Source organism: Dermacentor variabilis, chromosome 4, assembly GCF_050947875.1.
Source record: "Dermacentor variabilis isolate Ectoservices chromosome 4, ASM5094787v1, whole genome shotgun sequence".
NCBI classification, from domain to species: domain Eukaryota; kingdom Metazoa; phylum Arthropoda; class Arachnida; order Ixodida; family Ixodidae; genus Dermacentor; species Dermacentor variabilis.
The window spans coordinates 227509796-227532358 of record NC_134571.1 but is presented as its reverse complement, the minus strand read 5'-3'; the positions used below and the strand labels follow the sequence as shown (position 1 = coordinate 227532358).

Genomic DNA, 22563 nt, shown 5'->3' with positions numbered 1-22563 from the left:
ACATTGTGGCATAGGGGAAGGGTACCACGTCATCGATGCACACATTGGCACGTGTCGCGCTTTTGGGTTCTAGGGCGCACTCCTTGCTTGTCTCATTTGTTGAAAAGCAGCCAGTCGGTGAAAGCTGCCCTCTAAGAAAGACGGCTGCGAAGCAGAAAGGGTTGCTCAGCATTCTGCCTGGCTTGCTGCTGCCAAGCCCAATATGGCACACTTATATGAACTCTATTGCAAGCATATTTCCACTCTTGCCCAGAATTCAAATGCCAAATAATATTAATTGGCTCACAGGAACAGGACCAACTATGCACCGGTAAATTCAAGAAAGCATTATTCTTAACAGATCGCTCTTGTTCCCATGCTCGATCATTGATACAACGACCTGTCCACCTGTGAGCGGAATTTTGCACATGACGTCAGCAGCGCACATGTTGTGCGGCCTCACCTGTTTCTTCCCACCAGTGGGTTTTCCTTTGATGGCCCAGAAATACGTGGGCACAGCCCAGCCAGGCACAGAGAAAGGCAAACTCTGTACCTTTTTTGCCATGGTTTTCAGACTGTGAAGCACTGTTCGCATCACTTCCACAGGTCTTAAGAACCGAAAAGTCGCAGAAAAATCACTTTTTTAAAAAGATTGTTTTTGGATTTTACAGTGTCTGATGCATTAGCTCAGAAATTTTCACCTATCATGGACCAACATTTTGGTCATAATGGCATTTTATATCACGTCAGCGAGCTGTATTTTTACTGATAAACGCGCAAAAAAAGGGCCTTTTTCCGTGATGTGCAGTTGCCGTTTTAAGTTTCTGATCGCAGCCATCTTTGAAAGAGCCATTCTTCTTGTTCAGTTTTCGCACCACTGCTACTCTGTGCACTGAATGGCTATCAAGAAAAAGTGGGCGATAGAGTTGTCCGGATGCACAATTCTATTCGTCGACTGAGACAAGTGGCCGTAAGCAGGCCATGCCATTGGTGGGTTTTCGCCATTGATCCGTTCGGGCGTGCGGAACTCGGCGTGAAATGTCAAACTCAGCTTGCTGCAACCCATAAATTTGGCAAACAGAAAAAGAAAAGAGGGGTTTTAAACTTTAGAAAGTATGCAGTAGCTTTGGAAAATGCCGGCAATATTTTGCTACCCGTGCCGAGTGCTGCTGAAGCCTCCCCCCATGACAGCGGAATAGGCTTAGCAGATGAAAGCGATTCTGGCAGCGGCTGGTGTTCATGCAACATTCCAGCACAACTACTGCATCCCAATGATTTGGAGAAAGTGAAGAAGGCTAAGAAAAACTGCAAAGCTTTGCTTCCACACCAGCTACCATGTGAGAATCAGATTTTCTCGCTCACGCTGATACAGCCACAGCTGGCTCGGATGCGATGGAGACGCACTTCGTTATCGTAAGCCTGGATTATATAAATGCTCTGCTATCTTGTGTAAAGCGCAAGTTGCGGTGCGGCAGTGGGCAAAGGTGAATGTGACTGCGGTCTCATCATAGACATAGTTATCTCGTGTGTAATCTGCAGCGATGCCGAGTCGGCACGGAATTTGCCGTGCATAAGCGGCGGCCAAACGTGCACACCGTTTCTTGTGAACAGTGTTGCTTTGCACAAAATGTGGAGCACCGGTAATTGGTAAATGACAATAAACAACATATTTTGTGGTTGAAGTTATTGATCTCGTGTGCAGTCTGTGGTGATATCGCATCGACAAGGAACAATAGAAAGTAATTATTGGTAATCTCGGCAGCTACTTTGTATATGCAAAATATGATTGGATATTTAATACAAACGCGAAGCATTGAATGAGCATATGCAGTTTTATCAGATTTGATCCAAAAATAACGGAAGTTATCTCAGTAAGCCATGTCCTCCCCTTAAACAATCGAAGTGAAATGTTAGTTATTTTAGCAACTTATTGACCTACAGCAAAACTAATTACATATTTGAAATCAGCACAAAAATGCCAAGAAGACGGGATAATTTCATTAAAGGGACACTAAAGTGAAACAATAAATCAGTTTAGACTAATGAAGCATTGTTTAAGAACCCTGCCGGCAGTCATTTAAAAAAAATAGTTTGATTATTAGATGAGAAAATGAAGGTCCAAGTATCAGTATTTGAATTTCGCGCCGAAACCCCAGCGCCGGTACATAAGCGTGATGTCAGGGATTCCAAAGTATGTTTTCGCATTTGGGCCGCGTTGGCTGAATAAAAGTTCCCGAAACTTGGCCTGTTTAATATTTGGTTCCTTTAGAACACAATGTAATCAATCTGTACCACTATATATAATTAGTAGGCCCTAGAAGATGCCATCAAAATCTAAGACTTCACAGCCCCCAGATGCGGGAACTTAAGTAGGCGTCGCCACCCGTATTTCGTTCTTGCGCTTTTTGTGGCTTACCAAACGTCTTATCGCTGTAAGAGTGGTGTTTTTGGTGTTTTAGAACGGTAATTTACTTATGCAGAAGAAATCATTTTTCACTTTAGTGTCCCTTTAATACTGATGAAAAAAAAATATGTGAACATTTATTTCAATAGCAGTGGCATTTGTTTTTCTTTATCTTCTCTAAATAATAATTTTGCATACCCAGCAAGACATTTACTGTGATATATCAATAGCTATCATATATAGAATAATAATTCATTTTGCATCATGAAGCTACATGTTTAGAGCACACAACATAGGAAGCAGTTTTCAGTTTTCGTGTTTAAATTTTTTTTAATTTGTTTTTTTGTGTGACCAATGCATGGACATGGTGAAAACATTGGAGTCTAGTGTACCATAAAGTAAGAAACATTAACCCAATCATAAAAGTGATCCACATCTCATTTGTATATTTTTGTGTGGCAGTTATTTGTCTGTTGCAGTAAGAAGAAAATACATTGTCTTCTTAATTATGTAATGAAATAATGAACCTACAGGAAAAAAATAATTGCATATTTAGAATCAGGAGAAGAAACTAAACAAGCATGCCAACTTTGGCAAATTTGGTTCAAAAATAGGTAAGGATAGCTCTTATCAACTTGTCCCCCTTAATTCAGGCCACTTATTGGGAAATACTTGCATAAGCATTTCATCAGCAAGAAAGACCTTATGGTTCATGAAATGTCACCTTTATCGTTTTCAACAACATGTCGAATTAGCAACCATAGCAACTGTAATTGCTTAAATAGTGGGGCACACTCATATAGATAGAGAAGCTATGACCTGCACCACCACCTCATGGCAGTGTCACTCCGTCATGGTGACGTCGAGAGAAGATGCCAGCAGCTGCTTAGAAAATCTTTTCTTGCATACTGCATGGCTCCAGCATAGGGAGGGTCAATGAGCGCTCGCATCAATTATCGTGAAGCCAGGGTTTAGTGAGGCAGTTGTACAGAAGCCATGCGCTCCACTGCTTGCAATTTGTGCTGAGCCCAAGTGAACGAGAGGTATTGTTACATTGGGCAAGCTTATGAGACGGAATTCACTCCTCAGAGCTTGCTGCTTATCCAGGGTGTCTACCAACCGGGAATTCTCAGGGATTTTTAATAGTCTGGAAATACTCAGGGAAAACTCAGGGAATTTGTGCTTCTGTCAGGGAAAATTAGCTGTAATTTTATTCAAAGGGAATGAAGGAGGGATCGTAACGAATTGTCTTTTGACGCCGTGTCGCCGTCAGAGTTGCCAGTGCACAGTCATTGGCCGACTTTCCGGATGCCCGATAATTCAGATGGCATAGCGGCACCACCACGTACCTCGTGGAGAGTCAGTGTATAAGAACGTCTGAAATTTCGGACGCAAGAGCCCTTTGCCGTCCGATTTTCCAGACTTTTTGCCAGGACCGCAGGTACAAAATGGCATTAATCAAAGCCACCACTGCCACCGTTCTTAATTACTTCGCCGCCTCGAGCCAGCGCTCGCACACGAATCCGCTGGCAGCCGTAGCCACCACCGTAGTAAACGCTAGGCCTAGCTGTTTCCACGTTCGCTATTAAGCTTCTTGTCGTTGGATGCCGTGTTTTTCATTGAAAGAATTCGCCGCTGTCAGCAATGGCACTGATTCCGCCTTTGTGGCCCTCGCGATTGGCTTCGAAGCTCGGAAAACACGGCGCGTTGCATAATGCGGGTCCCGAAAGTTAGCCTCGCCTCAATGCAGCAATGTTTTGCGGTGAAGCATAAGCGTGGAAAGGGCAATTGTCACAGGACATAGTATGTATTCCTTAATTATACATGCGTCTACCCGCCATCTCATGTCACAGTACGAGCACCGATATGCCTAATAAGTGTACTGGCAGGTCTTTTCAGATGTGCCTGTGGCGAATGGAGCCCTTAGTAGCAGTAAAAGAAATGCATCCATTTTTTTTAACTGCCCGATTTTACGGACGATTTCGCGGCCTCTAGGGAGTTCGAAAAATCGGACGTTGACTGACGAAGAGCATGCTTCAAATGGTCCGTGGGGCGAACGTGCGGTGGAAGCAGGATGAGAACAGAAAGGACCTATGCATTGAGGAATGAACAGGAAAGGAAGCCTGCTGCCTTCATCCAAACCAAAATAAACTCTGTAAGGCAGTGAAATGCAACGCTGAAACGTCGTGCATGGGCTGAGAGTGTGTCATGACAGTTGAGGCTGACACACCAGCTGTTGAGAGAGAATCTCACTTGTGACAAAGTTCGGGCCTCATACCAATGAGCTTGCTATCAGTGGATAAAAATAACTGATATTCGAAAACATTTGATTCTGTATGCATCTCCTTTTTATTCATATTTGAGAATCTTTGGCTCGATTGGCAATGAGTTTTACCGTTTTTTCAAAGATATTTTATTCGCTGTGCATTTTGCTTACCCCTCCCTTGTGTACATCGAAACAATTAAAACTAGCTAAATTTAAAGGTGTCAGAGGTGAACTCACTCAGGCACACGTACATAAAAAGCATTTATTTCTTGAAGAAAAAGTCTCTAATGCCCTTCTGCTTCTTTTTCTTTGTAAGGTCAATTAGCAGACTTGGTTCAAATTCATAAAAATGCGTGCACGTGTCGTCGCCGATTTCATCTGCGGCCATAGCACGCCTCAGAACTTCGAGCGCATGCAGTGTTTCTGCCGCCGGTGGTGGTCCTTCGCCATCACCCACATCTAACACAAAGAATGCGGCCCAAAGCACAGCAGCCATTCTGTCTGATGGCACGCGGAAAAGGAGGAAAAGCAACAAAAGTGCCACCGCTTCAAACTCTTCGCGCCCAGTCGCGGCCTCCACGCTGTTCTGCGCCGCGTCCGCGCCTCCACACCAAAAGAGAGAGGGAGAAATTGCGTAACTGCGCGCTGTTCTCTTTCACGGCCGTCGGTGGGGTTCATGCTCGCGGTCGCGTCCGTCTGTGCACTAGAATCGTGCCAACTGTGGCCTCTCCTCCGCGCAGCGGCGCAACCTCCTCCCCTCCTTAGCAACCGGCGCGCCGGTGGGGGGCGCAGCTGCGCATAGCAACCGTGACGTCACGCCGTAGCGGTAGAACGAGCTCGCGGGCGTCGGCGGTGGCAGCTGCACCGCCGCTCCTTCATCAGACGTCTCGTTGCAGTCGAGCGAGACCCATAGCTCCAAAGCGGCCCAGTGATTGCGCACCAAGCGGTTCGGGAAAGCGGCAGCAGACGCCGGATTCCGCAACACCAAACACCAGAGGAACAATGAGCGAATGCGCATGCAACGAATTAACATGTCAACAGATGCAAAAGCAAGGGAGGCAGAACGGAAACGCCAACAGCGACTGACTAGATCGCCGGGTACCAAAGGCAAGGAAGCAGAACGAAAGTGGCAGCAGCGACAGGCGATATCGCCGAACACCAAAGCGAATGAATTGGAGCGCAGACAGCAGCAGCGACCGGCCATTTCACCGAACAGCAAAGCCAGAGAAGCGGAGCACAAACGGCAGCAGCGTCTGGCTTTCGCCAAGCATACTTTCAAATTTCCAAAGTGTCTTTGGCAATTTTCGTATCAACCGACGCGGGTCGAAAATTGATTCGTAACAACCATTCCTTAGCACGTTGCAAAGTAATGGGGCTCGGCCGGGACCACAGAAAAATTCGTATCATCCAGAAATTCATATTAGCTGTAATCGTATCATCGAGATTCCACTGTAAGTTGTTTTTCAGCATTGGGCAACATGGTGTCAGCCTGTCTTGATGTAAAACAAGGTTCTGTGTCACTCAAGTAATTTTGCAAAGGCACTCGGGGCTAACCTGGAAAACTCAGGGAATTTGTAATTTCAACTTGGTAGACACCCTGTTATCATTCACACTAGAGCATTCAACAGAGTACATGTGAATGTTTCTCGCATGTGGCTTACCTGTGTTCCTTATTACAGCCTTTAGTTGGTCGGAATTGTTCGAGGCACGTCCTCACTGGAAAAAAATGCCTTCAGGGATTAAAAAAAACTTTCAGCAATTGAAGCGAAAAGTGCATACATTCTTTGGTATCATGCATACAACATACAGCCAGTGGCGTAGCTAGGTTGTCTGGCACCCGGGGCCCTTAGCTCTTCTGTCACCCCCCTCCCCGCGGGTGTAGTCGAGGAAGGCGCGGATATCGACAATTTTCGGGTGTCTTCAGACGTATATGACAACCCCCCCCCCCCCCCCTATTGGCCCCGTGCACCCGGGGCCCACGGCCCCCCGGCCCCCCCGGTTGCTACGCCACTGCATACAGCACAGTATTTGTTTCAATAAAGAACAAGCACCTGAACCACATCATTGATGATAAGGCACTCCTGATAACAATGCGAAGAATGTAGCCTCCCCACATACATTTCCCAGTAGAGACTACTGCTACGCAAGCTGCTGCGACAATGGCAGCTTACGACATGGGGAGTGACATCACTAGCTTTTCGTGTATAAAAGAACCAGCCTGGCAACTGATTTGATTGTTTAATAAAGCAATGAACAGGGCTAGTTGGTGGATATTCATGATTGTCTTGTGCTTAGTGTTATGCTGACAGAAGTAATGGACGAACATGAGGAACACAACGTGGATATACGTGGTGCAGACTACGAAATTTTTTAATACATTTGAACCCGACTATGTCGAACCTGTTTACATCGAATTATTGTTTTTGTTGTTTTCTTATTTACAAATACTTCTGTCTCAAAATTGAGACATAGCAGGAGTGGGTAAGTACAGCAAGGTAACATGCAATCAACATGTCACATGTAAACCAACTTCGTTTACAAAACGCTCAAGTGGCAATTCTCGGAGATTAGTATGCAGCGTGTTCCACAATTCAATGGTAAATGGCAAGAAAGAAAATTTGAAGCTATCTAAGTGAGCTCGAAAGGGAACAATATCGAACAATTTCTGGACACAGTATATTTACAGTGAGTATATATAGCAAAAATTACGCTTACATTGAACGAAAATAGCAGTGACTTTTGATACATCGAACGTCAAGCAGCGGAAAAATGCCCCCAGAAGTTGACTTCAGCGGCAGCGAAACCCGACGGCACGGCTCCATCCAACCATTCTCCCTACCGTGACCGCGCTACCTCGGACGAGCCGTCGACACCCCACTGCGAAAAATTATCCTGGCCCGCCTGCAGCACTTGCTCAGATAGCCAATCAGGGGCTCTTGTGCTCTAGTCGTGCAAGATGGCCCAAGTGCGAGTTGTGTCGCTGCTTTTCTTGTTCATGGTGTGTGTGCCTTATGGTTCCTCTCCCGCTGTGTTGCCGTGATGAAGCGGCAGAATTTGCCTTTCATAGTGAAGCTCCAAATCATAGATCAGGTTGAATGTGGTAAGAAGTTGGATGTCCCCGCAGCGTGCAAGATTCTGAGGAGCACTCTCAGCACGATCTTGAAGAATAAGAGGGAGATTATGGCTAAAGCAGCCAAACTTGCGACCCAGTGCCCGTGGCGCCCAACGCGTACGCACGGCCATGTACGAGGGGTTCATCCAAAATTGCTTCAGCCGTGCCGGCTTCTACGTGTTCAGTGATGACTGTAAATTCTCATCAATGCGAAGAAGCCGCTGCCGGTGTTGCCGAAGTTTGAAGCGAGCTGTCAAAATTTCCAGAAGCTGTTGACGAATCAACGATGGACGAGTTTGTGAGTTCAAATAATAGTGTCACGACCACAGGAGAGCCTGAAAACCAAGACTACGTTGCCGACATCGTACCAAACACAAGTGAACGTGGGCACAAGGAAGAAAGCAACGACGGTCCTTTGCCCACATCCTTCGAAGTGATTGGTGCGCTCGCACTAGTCCGGTGCTTCTGCGGGAATGCAGAAGGACATATAAAAAGATATGACAAGGTGACAACATGGAATGGTGCGGTGGGCTGGAAAAACATTGTTCACTTGCACCCGTTCGCCCTGCAAACTCGACCTCAGCTTCGATGAGCATGATAGACGAAGTGCTTATGCACTTCTCTTTTTCTTTTGCTGTCACAAGTGCTTCCCAATGTTCCTCGCTTCGTTCTTTGTTTTTGGTGTGCCAGTGACTATGGTGTTTTCTAGCAGCGGAGCGCATTTGCACTGTTTGCTGTGCGCAACCAATTTGCTAGGCTTTGTCAGAAGCTGGCATGTGTATTTGTGCTCCCGTAATATGTTGTTTAGACAGCATTTGGTTGGCCCAATGTACACTTTCTCACAGTCCAGTGGGATTTTGTAATCCACTGAACTAGCGCAGCATTCCACACACTTTTTCACATGCTTAGTCTGACAGATAGTAGCACATAGTTTTTTCTTCTTTGGATCTTGTGTTCACCCTCTTGCACATGCCTTTTAGTTTTTGCTGAGCGCAGAACAGTACTTGAACATCAAGGTGTTGGGTATCTTTTTTATTCTGTGTAACAGTCCATGCATGTAAGGCAACACCATGCATTTTTTCGATTTGTCTTTTTCAGTGTCACTAAGCGCAATACAATTATGAAGAAATTCATTGTTGTTGCTGCACCGCTGTGGATAGACAACGCATAGTTAGGCCTCACGAGGAGCAGCTAAGGGAAAAGAAATGGCAATACGACCAGTGGCCAAATGCCAAAATGACTATTACTCTAAAGCAATAAAGTATTGTAAGACCCCCTCAGCAGTTGTAGTGGCGATTTTCAACAGCTTTGCTGGACATCCACTTTCACAGGGCCAGAATGGCGAGTCAATTTTTGTTCAAATTTTCAACAGCCAGTAAGTTCTGGCTGTTGAGAATTGTATAGAATGTATAGAATTGTACTTGTACCATATAGAAACTTAAAATGTGGTTTAAAAAAAAATTATTTTTTGGCCATTTTTTTCACTGCGGAAGCTGCATACTCTCTTTAAGTAGAAATACTAAAGAGTAGAGGAAGTATGAGTACCTGTGGAAATATGTACAGAGATTCCAGAGCTGCCATTATAGTGGTTAAGGAGGGCAAATATCTCCATTCTTATTCCCTCCATGCTTGCAATAAGTATTGAAGATGATAGAAGAGCCACGGGTAGGGTTCCTTGTAAACACGGTTCAGATAATATCCACAACTTTGAACATGATTAGCAGCAAGGGCAAGCTTTAGGATTCAAGTTTGATTGATCTTCTTGAAGCTGTACACGGATGTGCCATGTAAGAGATGCTAACCAAGGTGAAAAAATTTAGAAACTTGATGTTTTGGCACCCTTGTGGGAGCCTTGTTCACAACTGGCCTAGGGGTAAAGCACCCTTCTTGGCTGTGGATTTGATTCCCTCCATCACAGGGCACTCACTGTTTCATTGTAAAGGGGGTCAGGGCCACTGTCATGGCAGCAATTTTCCCACATGGCATCCCAAATCACCTATTATCGTGTTTAGTCGAACAGAATGCATGCATGATTGTAACAAGGGGATTGGCTTTCCGGTCACATGAAATAAAATAAAGCCACGAATGTAATGTAAGATAAACTGGGAAAAGAAACGGTATCTATACAATCACAATTCGAAAATTTGTTCTCTTCACTCGTGTGAGGTGGAGGAGCTTTTCTTGGGGGGTGTTCTCATGCAATCACTTTCGGTGATAAGTACGCTTTTGCGAAATTTCACATCGCTCGGCACCAGATGCATCTGCAGCCAAGTTTCTGGCACTGTGCCAAGCTCGCTGTCATCGCACCAAGGGTGTGGTACTGTGCAGTATACAGTAGAATCTCGTTCATACGTCTTGGAAAAATATGTACTCACCGGTACAATGTACAGTCCGTAGACACTAAAAGGTTTGGTAGGGTCAATTGTAGCTTACATCTGCCTAATGCAAAGCATTGCATACCAAGTTGGTGGGACCCGAGTGGCCCGAGACGTGTGTCGTAGTTTTCTTGCAGCTTTGGCAAGCTTACATTCATGCTCCTCAAATGCAGCCTCTGTCAGGAGCTTCTTCAGGTGGGGCATTTCGGCACCAAGTTTAGACATGCCCACTCTGTGAGAATCATTGCTGTATGAGACGCGGGCGTGCTTTGGGCTGTTGGGACCCATGATGCGCTTTGTTGTTTTCATATTGTGTAGTGTTTTAAGATGGCAAAGGGAAACTGAAATGAAATCGAGCTGGTGAGTGACGCCAGAATATGATGCTGGCTGAGCGAAACGCAACGCTCACTTTGCACCGCCTGCAGCAGGGACCGGTGGCACTATGCCACACAAATAAGTGCAGAAGCTTATCGCAATAGAGCTCACGGCAACAGTCACAAATGTGATGTGTGAGACCCGCAGGAAAGATTGCTGGTACCGGAAGAGAAAACTGAGTGCGTGCCGGCATTTTCATGTGAGCCGGGCAGGCACGTAATGTGGAGAAGCTGCCATGGCGGGCACATAATTCTCTAGATTGCAGGTGCTTAGAGCATTTTGACTGCCGCAAAACGTACCATACAAGTGCTGTTTGGCGATGTGCTGAATGTTGGTGCAGAAAGACTGTGTTTTCCAGGAATGTCTTGACTGGTAAAAAATAATATGACTGTATTGAGTCATTGTTTTTGCTCAATCGCAAGCATTGGTGCCGGGAGATTGTAAGGACCAGGATTATATCAACTAGGTTCTACTGTACTTTGAGGGTTTCGTGCCAAGACAGACATAATCTTGCAAATTTGACAGCCTCGGAATAGCGCCCCTTGTTGCTATCCACCTTCCTGATCAAGTCATCATCCGTGCCATTGAGCTCATTTAAGATTGAACACTTCTTAAAAGACCACACAGCCATTTAATTCAGGATACCACACCAGGCAACGATGAGGTCCACAGCAGCCTTTCTGATTGGCTTTGCATTTTAAGAGGGCCTCCTGCTGACTTTGCCATCTGCAAATCATTGAATTGTTAACATCAAGCCGGTGAGCCACAGCAGAGTTTCCTATTTCCTCAGCCATCAGAATTGCTCGTCTCTTCAAGCAGGCTTTGTACCAATAGGCTGTGTTGCCATAACATTGCGAATGACCAATTTCACTATTACTTGAATGTAACACGAGAGTCAACTTCAAGGAATGAAAATCAAGAAAAAGACTGGTGTTACAATCGAGTAAATTCAGTAGGGGGGGGTGCCCTCAGGTTGAGGAGAAACAGTCATTTCTAAGTGTTGAGGTCTCGTAATGGCAGAGCACCAGGCTGGGAGCGCACTTGTACCCATATAACGGATAGGTAAGCAGCAGCACTTGTCTGCCTCTCAGAGCAGCGACAGATGCTCGACTATTTCACCATCACTGTGGTGGGACAAGAGATGCCCAGAGATGTTTGAAATCTCTACAATAGAGTCCCCTTTCAAAATAAGAACCCTGCCAAACAACCAAGCGCCCATTAGAAAAGTTGGTGGGTTCCTGTTGGCACTGGGACTTGATCTGACTCGAGCCCAAGGCGGACTAGTTCACCACCACTGTGGCGAAACCTTTTGCGGTGTCTGTTCTGTTTTTCGCCATGATTCTTCTCGACCATATGAGATTTCGTGAGACTCACAACTTCAGTGTGCTGTGTAGATACAGGGTGTCATGAGGAGGCCACGAGAAGTGAAGCGTTGAAGCGCACTGGTAGGTTATCAACAGCAGCCCATCAACGTTCTGATAAGTTCTCGATGCATTGCTCCAACCTATTGGGCTAAGGAGCCGATGTAGTATAAGGTAGATTTGAGCTCCTCACATTCTCGATAACGTTGTGTGGAGTGATGCTCCCCCAATGTGCTTTTTTTTGTGTGTGTGTGTACTTACCCACAGGGGTCCACGTGAGGGAGGCATGTCACCACGGCTAGGTCTGTGCCTTGCGCATGACTTTGGCTTCGTGGCCGGCTTGGATTGGTGCCCTTCTGGCTGCCATCAGGAAGGGGACCGTCTGGGCCTACTGGCACTCGCTTGTGGAGACGGCTGCGCTCGCATTCTCAGGTACACTTTCTTAAAAGCATCGCTTGTCAGCCACAAAAGGCTGTTCATAAAGCTATGTCCTGTTGGTGTTGTTTTATGGGTGACTGCTTCAGAGCATTGTTTGTGACAGGCTAAGTCACACACTGCATTCCTTACAGGGCTTCACTGGTGGTAATCATTTTCACAAGTGCCTGTGCTTTCTCGCAAGTTGTTTCTTGGCAATCTTGTGCATGTTTGTTTTGACTGCGCTGCATACTCGCCATATTGTGCTGTTAAGGCTAACAGCCTTAACATTCAACAGATCATTCACTCCACTTAATTAGTATTACATGTAAAGAGTGGGTAGCATCTACATAGGGAAGAGCAAGTGGTTACGAGAAAATACTACTCAAAATAGTTCCCCAAAATTCCGAATGGCGTGATGATAGCAACATTGCAGGGAAGGTCATTCCAGTCTTTCGCTGCTCGAAGAAAAAATGGAGCTTCAAATGTCGTGGTTTGTGTGTGACGACGAGCAACTTGCAGTTGATGGCTGGTGCGCTTTGATATGATGAGGAAGGTGGCACCATGTAAGAAGGGTAATTCAGTGAGCTGTAAAAGAATTTGTGGTAAAGAGATAGCTTGGCAAGGCAGCAATGAAAAAGCTGAATTCTGCTTTCAACAATGAAACACTGATGTCATATGAATACGAAAAATGAATAAATCCAGTCGCACGATTCTGTACGTATTTGAGTGAATTAAATGTATGACAAGGGTTCCTGGTAGTGGTGACATATTTTAGTTGAGGTTTGACAAATTATTAATTTGACTAGGTACTCCCATGTCTGCACCATAGTTGGCACTTCATGTGGCTCTTCGTCCTCGTCGGAACCACCAACAGTATCAATCACCTCTGCATCCTTCACTCGGGCAACCATGGGAGCAGCAGCGTCAGACAACACGAATGTCTCGAAGTCTCCTTCTATCTCTTGGACAGCAATATTATGAACACCCTCGTACAGATCGCTGCAAGTCCAGTCATCGTCAAGCTGGTCATCATCATGGTCGCTGACGATGGCACGGGAAAAGCCGGCGCGCGCAAAGCAGTTGGCAACCTTTGAAGGTGCAAGTTCTTGCCATGAAAAGTTCAGCGAATGGATCACACCAAGTAAATCAGTGTTGTACCTCTTGCTGGCGTCATACGCTGTGAGCATGCACTGCAAAAGAGCCTTGCGGTACAGCTTACGGATGGTCTCAACGATGCCCTGATCCATCGCTTGCAGTACCACAGTTGTGTTTGCAGGTAAAAATTCCACAGTGATCGCCTTGAGCTTGTTGATCTTCCCCTGGCTCGGACAATTGTAATTGGCGACAATGGCACGGACCGTCGCATCTGCGTTATTGACAAATCTCTAGGAACAAAATTAAATGACCCTGCCGTGCATTTAGACTGTTTTCCTAAAGTCGGATGGCGTGAATCAAGCATGACCAGCACGAGAAAATCGCCGGGGAAACACGAGCTTGCGTTGACCCACCGTGTTCACAGCCTGACTCGCCGCAGGTGACACTCGGATTTTTCCTGTTTTCGGCAAGTTACAGTGGAACCCCGTTCATACGTTTTTCACCGGACCGGGGAAAAAAAACATAACAGCCGGGAAAACACAACAGTGAGGAAAGCTCCGAAAATAAATGAAAAAAAGTGCAGCTTCAACTATAGACAATTTATTTCCACAGAGTGCGCTTAGGACCTAAAAAAAAAGTCCAGAATTGTGGCTTGCCGTTTCTTTCCCTTGCTAGAAATCACGACACGTTTCTCAATAGCCTGGAAGGCCGCATTGCTGTCAGCGTCGCTGTGAGGTGCGACATACCTGCGGAGGAGGTCCAGAGCCGCGACGGCTTTTCCAAAGCTACGATTTGGCAACTCCCCGGCATCATGCGGCTCGTGCATCGCAGTCTGCGACTTCACTCGTGACCAAGATCCCAATGATCTCGGCGATGCTCTGACACTCTGACGTCACGACGACAACGTCCACGGCCACGTAGTCGTCGTATGTGACCGCCATTTTGGCTTTTGGCGAGTTTTGGCCAGGCTTGGCTATGGAGCTGGCTGCAAGAAGCCGCACGCCAATTCGGTGGCGGCCTCTCGAACTGGCGTGCGGCTTCTTGCAGCCAGTTCCATAGCCAAGTTCGGCCAAAACTCGTCAAAAGCCAAAATGGCGGTTGGAGCGCGTTGCCTAATTTAGCCCAGGCGGGTTCGGGGGGCTAAGTTGCGACGTATCATGCGGGAACATTTTCACAGCTACGACGTAACAGCGGGGTTCCTTATACATTGGATCCTATGGAAGCTATGCCGGGACCGGATGAAAACGACGTAGCAGCCGGGAAAACGCAACAGTGAGGAACGTAACAGCGGGGTTCTACTGTATTGGTCAATTTGCCCCGTCAAAAGTGCAGCGATGCTAGGGGCGGTGTTTTATTGCAATGCAGGCCGATTATGGCGAGCGGCAAACAAATTTCTAGACCGGCTTTCCCAAAGTCGTCTTCCCGATTTGTTAACGTAGCTCTTCATGTCAAACATGGCACTTATAATCGGAGGGACACTTCCTTTGTGCTGTCCAGCACGTTTCAATGCCAGAAGTACTCCTTATAGCAGTAAAACTTTGCTCATCAAGCGCACCCCGTGGAATCAACATCAGCAGCAGCAGCCTGGTTGCCCCCACTGCAGGCCAAAGGCCTCTCCCATACTTCTCCAACTACCCCAGTCATGTGCTAATTGTGGCCATGTTGTCCCTGCAAACTTCTTAATCTCATCCACTTACCTAACTTTCTGCTGCCCCCTGCTACTCTTCCCTTCCCTTGGAATCCAGTCCGTAACCCTTAATGACCATTGGTTATCTTCCCTGCTCATTGCATGTCCTGCCCATGCCCATTTCTTTCTCTTGATTTCAACTAAGATGTCATTAACTCGCGTTTGTTCCCCCACCCAATCTGCTCTTTTCTTATCCCTTAACGTTACACCCATCATTCTTCTTTCCATAGCTCGTTGCGTCATTCTCAATTTAAGTAGAACCCTTTTCGTAAGCCTCCAGGTCTCTGCCCCATACGTGAGTACTGGTAAGACACAGCTGTTATACACTTTTCTCTTGAGGGATAATGGCAACCTGCTGTTCATGATCTGAGAATGCCTGCGATTCTCAGATCATTCTTAGCCCATTCTTATTCTTCTGATTATTTCCGTCTCATGATCCGGATCTGCGGTCACTACCTGCCCTTAGTAGATGTATTCCCTTACCACTTCCAGTGTCTCACTACCTATCGTAAACTGCTGTTCTCTTCCGAGACTGTTAAACATTACTTTAGTTTTCTGCAGAATAATTTTTAGACCCACCCTTCGGCTTTGCCTCTCCAGGTCAGTGAGCAATAATTGCAGTTGGTCCCCTGAGTTACTAAGCAAGGCAATATCATCAGTGAATCGCAAGTTACTAAGGTATTCTCCATTAACTCTTATCCCCAATTCTTCCCATTCCAGGTCATTCTTCCCATTCCAAATCTGCTCACAGTCATTTGGCCACTTTTCAGCATCCAAGAGACCACGGTTTTCCGGCATCGCAACACATCCGGAAAACTTTATTTTGATGTGGGTTTTATCACGGGGGACACTAGCAATGCCATTGCGACCGAGATTAACAGCGTGGGTGCGCTGCACCATGGCATTTGGCAGCTTTCGTTCACTCTGCAGTAAACAGCTGGGGGCCCTCAGCACTCGCTTGGCGCCCATTACTAGGCAGTCATCAGTCGTGGGTTTGGTACTTTTGTGGCCTGTTCTGTGCTTGCATGAGACTAATTCGTCGGCAGTATGAATTTGACACTGCATGTGCGAAAGGTTGCCGCCACTCAGCGGCAGCGATGCCTCCGCTCACCACTTCGCTCTAAGCGGGTCAAGCTCTTCGTGTGCTTCAAGTAGTATGGCTCGACGAAAATTAGATCGCACCGGCCAAAAAAAAGGAAAGATGGAATGACGTTTCGGCTTCCCTACGAGAGCCTCGTTCACAATGAGGCAGAACAATTTTGCATCGCCTTTTAAGTACGGTACATGAGTCATTCCATACGCTCATGCAGCATACTTAAAGAGCAATGCAAAATCATTCTGCCTCATTGTGAACAAGGCTCCTGTAGGGGAGCCGAAACGTCATTCCATATGCTCATGCACTGTACTTAAAGAGCGACGCAAAATCGTTCTGCCGCATTGTGAACAAGGCTTCCGTGGCGGAGCTGAAACATCATTTCATCTTTTTCCCCCCCCCCCTTTTTTTTTTCGTCGGTGCCATCTCATTTTCGTCATGTACCATCACGACCAGAGGGGATTCCGTCAGACCCTGGACTTCATGTAATGCATGCATTTGGGTCGGGACCGGAAGAAATTTCGAGTAAAGCAATTTCATTATAACGAGGGACTACTGTATTTGGTGTTTTTTAATCTTCAATCAAATATATTGCTATTCGATATTCACCTTGGGCCAGGGCCGGATTAAGAAAAAGGGGGGCCCTGGGCTAATGCGCATGCAGGCCCCCTTTCCCTATACTGACCCCCCCCCCCTTTCGCCTGCTACACTACTGGAAATATGCCATGTTTCATTTTAATTCCACCAAATTAAAAAGAATGAAGTGCGATCAACGGGATTATTGTTATTGGTATTATTATAAGGAAAACAAAAGAGCTTGCTTGAAACGCGTGCTGTTGTAAACACCAACACATATGTTCACTTTGTGATTAATCTGCATTCTGTTTTCAGCAAAAGCTAGGATTTAAGGAAAAGTTTAGTGCACTCAAGACGAACAAGAACGTAGAGAAGACAATACAGCTCAGATGTCGATCCTTCTGAAGCTAGGCTTTGTTTGCATCACTAAGTTTAATTCTATGAGGAGACGCATGGCTGTGTCCAAAACATTCTTTATTAAAATTCAAGCATCAGACTGCAGCAATCGTTATACACGTTGCTCTATAAATATGCAATAGATATATACAATACTTAAGGCAAATCAAACACCATAAAAATGCACTAGAATACAGATGAAAATTACCAACTGTAGTTACAAAACATTATTTGAAAATATTTTCGTTAAAGGTAAGACAAGCAAGGACGACACCAAATAAACGTGGCACTATCAAAAACAACAAAAATACAGTTCTTTATAAGCACGCTAAATATCACAAGAAGAACAAACAAGAGACGAACAACGATGATTTGCATATCTTGAATTACACTGCTCAGCGTTTCTTTGGCAACTAGAAGGCTGGGAGGCGACACAACAAACTTATTGGAACTATTCATGTATTGCGCAAGCAGTCCTCTTTTAAAATGGCATCTTTTGCGCCTTCGGTTTGGCAAAATCAGATATAGTCTGTTCGAAGAATAGATTGCAGAGGAGGTCACTTTCAATGACATGATAGCAAGCAAGTTCACCTTGTCGTCAAGGGGGCTCGAACGAAAGTGATTTTTTATCAGCGACAACTTGGAAAGCGATGGTTCGGTCTCGCAGTTTGCCACAGGTGTGCTTAAGTACATTCGCAAAGCAATAGAAAGGTTTGGAAACACGTCAATAAGCTTTCTTTTGTGCAGCAACTTCATTATTCCCAGGCGACTCGTGTCCTGGCACACAGAGTTGTGCAGAATTTTCGCAAACTGAACGATTTCAGCGGAAAATGCTGGCTCCAAATCATTTTTGTATGTTTTCACCAACTTCTTAGCCTGCTGTGCCAGAGAGGCCTCGCTCCCAACTTCTGTCAGCAATTTTAAGAATCTGAACCTTTCGCAGAGTTCAGTGTAGGCAGCCTTTCGCACTCGCAAAGCAGAGCCTAGACTGCCAAGTACAACATTGTAGGTCTCTACGATAAACTTTTTTCTACCTTGTAGCGTGCTATCGCTTTTTCTGTCTGGGTGCTTACCCAAGAAGATGAGTTTGCCCTCATCCTGATAACATTGATTGGTACTTAGCATGCATGCTCTCTCTTCGAAGGGATCAAAGAGAGGTCGCTAAGAATTAACAAGGCCTTCTAGAGAGCTCAGCAGGTCTACAGCAGTTGAAATGTCTAGGCCTGGTTTCTGAAGTGCTACAGTCGTTTTGTCTAAGCGCTCCAAGATTTCACTCCAGAAAATCGCCATGAATGCAGTCTCTAGTTTTGTCATTTTCTTGAAGAGAGAGTGCACTTTGTTCCTAGTGTCACCGTTTTCTTTCTCGTTCCTTGATATAGCTTCAAGGCAACACAAGACTGCATTGAAATTTTTCAGAATGGCCTTACATGATTCAGTGTGTCTTGACCACCTGGTCTCAGAGAGACTTTTCAAAACAAGCTGCTGGCTAGTTCCGCCCATGCTGTCCAAAAGATACCTCCATCGCTTAGTTGAGGCAGCAGAGAACTACAGAAAGAATTACAGTGAAAAATTTGACTGCCTCAACGCAACTGTCAACGCTACACGCGCCAACTAAGTTCAGTGAATGACCGGCATGCGGGTACGTAGACTGCCAATTCGTTCAGTTGTTTGATTTGAGCTTGCAATCCTTTGTATTTTCCTGACATATTACTCGCATTATCATAAGCTTGGCCCCTACAGCCATGAATTGAGATGCCATTGGTCATCAAGAGGGACATCACAGTATCGAAAAGATACAAGCCTGTATCCAATTCAATTGGAACAAATCCAAGAAAGTGTTCGTACACTTTCCCATTTAAATAGTATCGTAAAACAACTGACAGCTGATCAACGTGAGTAAGGTCTGGAGTCGAATCAACAATCAAAGAGAAGTATTTTGCACATTTCACTTCGTCAACAAGACGTTCCTTGACAGCCTTGGCCATATGCTCGATAAATTCATCACAAATAGTTTTTGACAGATACGATGGGTGACCTTTTCCTTTGTTCCCATAGCGTTTGATGTGCTCCCCTAGAAAGGGATCAAACTTGGCAATGGCCTCAAGCACTCCCACATAATTGCCACATCTCGGTGAACCAAAAATCTCCTCACTGCCCCTAAACGCTAGGTTGCACTCAGCTAGAAGCTTAACTACAATGACTATGCACTTCAACACCTCTGTCCAGTAAGTGGTCTCAGTGACAAGATGCTTAACCAGCTCCTTGTCAATTATGCTGCTCGAATTAGAGCGGGCAAGCCATGCTGCCACGTAGTTCTGGTGCTCAACGCTATTTTCATGTGCACAAATCTTTTCTTCTGCTCATTTCCAATCAGAAAAGCCATGCGTGGTGAAAGCACTGGGGTTGCTTGAAATCGAAAATAGTTTGCACGTGAAACAGTAAATGGAACCTTTGGACTCAGAGTACATTAACCAGTGTCGCTCATACGCCTCCCCATTTACAGCCTTTCGCACGAAGAGATAAGGTGACATATAACATTTCTGAGTTTTGTATTGCCTTTTGGAAGACAGAAAATTTTTTGCCAGATTTTGAAAATACAATGGCCCTTTCTCAAGGCATACACTCCGAAAGCTGTCAGTAATAACGTCCGGCCACTTAGCAGGGTCACTTTGGAGAATATCGCAATGTACCTCTTGCTGCGGGAGTGTCTGTACTTCTCTGTTGCCGCAACGAGAAGCCGTCTCATTCGTCCTCTTGAGGCACACTTTGTGGGTGGGAACATGATTATTTGAAGCCAAACTAACAGGAAACAAGTGAGTCAGTTCTTGGAGTGTTGTTTCCTGGTGCTCGTCAGTAGAAGGAGGCTCAACGGGGAGGTTTAGCACCTGTTGATCAGCAGTAGTAGAAATCGGGCGTGACGGACCTAGAGCTTTGCAAAGCTTTGCATAGGCCTGATGGAAAACTGAAGCGGCCGCCAACTGTTCAGGCTGTGCTCGACTTCTCTGGATCAAGCAGCATCATGTCCCATGCCGATGCAGTAACTGCCAGTGAAGCATGTTTTGTTTTGGCTATAACATTGAACTGACTTCCGTAGAGCTGAGCAGACACAGCGGGACCATTGTATCATGCAATGTTTCCAGACTCCAAAATAGCACAAGAATTTTCGGGCAGCAGGAAGAAGGCATCTTACATTGTCTCGGACGGCCTCAGTCCTTACTTTGAAGGCCTTGTCTTGAAAGAACTTGATCAGTCTGCTGTCTTCTACAGCATAGTTGTGGATGAAACACCCCTGCCAGAGTTGTTTTGTCAGCAGCTCGATGTTCTTGTTCGTTACTATTCGGATGTCCCGAAGGAAGTTGTTGTGCAGCATTTGCGATCATTTCGCTTAGGAAGTGCAACTGCAGATATCCTTTTTTAACTGTATAAATGAGGCACTTGAGAACGTTCCTCGCAGAGGGTTTTTTTTTTTTTTTTTCAGTGATGGTCCAAATGTTATGAAGTCATTGAAAAAGAAACTTGTTGATGATAATCCCTCGCTTCTAGATGTTGGGGAATGCTGGTTGCTCAAAGTGCACAATGCGTTTTTGTATCGACTAGATTTCTTTGGTGTTGAAGTTGAAGCTGGTGGTTGATACCTCCCATTTCTTTAAACACTCGGTGGTGCAGAGCGGTCACCTGAAAGAACAGCACGGCCTTCTTGGATTGCCGGAGACTGTGTTTCTACGCCACATCAACAGTCGCTGGTTGTCACTTGTGCCAGCTCTGGAATGTCTGCTTGAACAATTGCCTGCTTCGAAGAGTGTGCTTAGTGCCCAAACACCGGCACGCAGTGGTGGAAGGGTGAAAGATCGCTTAATAAAGAACATAAATGACAAAGCTTTTTATGCAAAGGCTCTGTTTGTAAAAAACGTGGCTGAGGTCTTTGCAAAGTTCCTTACAGTATTTCAAAAAAGTGAGCCCCTTATTCACATTCTTTACTCGGATTCTGTGACACTCGTAAAAGAAATTCTTGGCAGATTTCTCAGATTAAGTGCCTTTCATGTCACGTCCGGGTCAGAGCTGGCCGACCTCAACATGGAATGTTCTCAGAACTGGAAAGCAAGTGCTAAAATTGTTGCTGACACTGAGGTGGCCATGGCATCATGGAGCACAGAAGACAAAGCTGCTTTCCGACTTGGAGCAAGGACGTTTTACATCAAGTGTGCCAAGTACCTTCTCAAGACACTCCCTCTTTGAAGCCATGTTCTTATGCACCTGTCGTGCTTGGAGCCTTGTGCCTCAGTTTCATAATCTTCGAGAGAGGCCTTCAGACAGCTTGCTAGGTATGCACCTCAAGTCATCCCTTCAAGTGACGTGGCATCACTCTTAGATGAAGTGACAGAATTCAGCTTGGATCCATTACCTGATCATTTGAATGGACGGCTAGATAAGTACTGGCAAAATGTGTTTGAGCGCAAGAATGCCAATAATCAAACAAAATACCCCTTGCTAACGAAGCTTGTGAAGGCTCTACTCTGCTTGCCACAGGGGAATGCAGATGTTGAATGTGGCTTCAGCCAGAACAGCGAGGTCTTTCACGAGATGTCTAGTCGTTTCTTCAGAGTATAAATGGTATCTGCCATATGCTAGCATTTGCACAAAGATATGGCGGTGACCCTTGCAAATTTGCCATTGGCACAGATGATCTCAGAGCTGTTGGAAATGCTTCAAAATGTGCTTCCAAATGGCATTCAGAACGCACTACAAATGAACAGCAGGCTCTTGAATGGCTGTGCACTGATCACGAACAATTTTGAACTCAAAGATAATCTGAAGCACAGGCACAAAACGAAGCTGTGGATGCAGGGCGTATGCCTAAAGGTGCTGATATGTTAATTGAGCGGGGGATGAAGATGAAAAATTTCAGTGACATTCAGAGTGGGCAAGCTGTGTTGATGCAAGCGAGGGAGAAAATGGCAGTTATTGTGCAACAGCTAGAGTTGGTGAATAAAACAAACAAAAGGCAAGGCAGTGCACATTGAAGTGTATGTATACGAATATGCTTGTGTTCAAATTCAAGCACATTACGAGTTCATTTTGCTAGATGTTGTGCTTTGTTAGTGCTTATTGATGCTACAGACTGTTATTAAGGTTTGACTGTATGACCAGAGGGGTGATTGCTTTCGAGCAAACTTATTCAGACAGATTCCCAAAGTAGGTGAAATTGGCAACAGCAAAAAGCACTCTTCAGACTCTGCTTTTTCAAATTTGCTGCTGCTACATCTGCAGGTAAATCATCATAAACGGAACCCGCAAAAGGCATTCACTTAAGGCAAAAGAAACTGTGTGTGGTCCGCCCCTTTTGTTATTTCCGCAGGATGTTCAGTAATATTGAAGTTGATAAATTGGCAGGTACGCCATGGTCAGCTTGTGGTAACAAACAACAAG

At 45.6% G+C, this 22563-nt stretch overlaps 1 protein-coding gene across 12 annotated transcripts in view; it reads left to right on the top strand.

Moving 5' to 3' along the window:
- The window catches only part of LOC142580151 (uncharacterized), a 750235-nt gene that overhangs the window by 558407 nt on the left and 169265 nt on the right, over positions 1 to 22563 (top strand). For all 12 annotated transcript variants that reach the window (XR_012827590.1, XM_075690998.1, XM_075691004.1 and 9 more), the window contains one exon: positions 12140 to 12304. Coding sequence is in view for 11 of the 12 variants with exons in the window: in XM_075690998.1 (XP_075547113.1) it covers positions 12140 to 12304 (165 nt within the window). In the remaining variant the exon portion in view is untranslated. The remainder of the gene's footprint in view (positions 1 to 12139; positions 12305 to 22563) is intronic.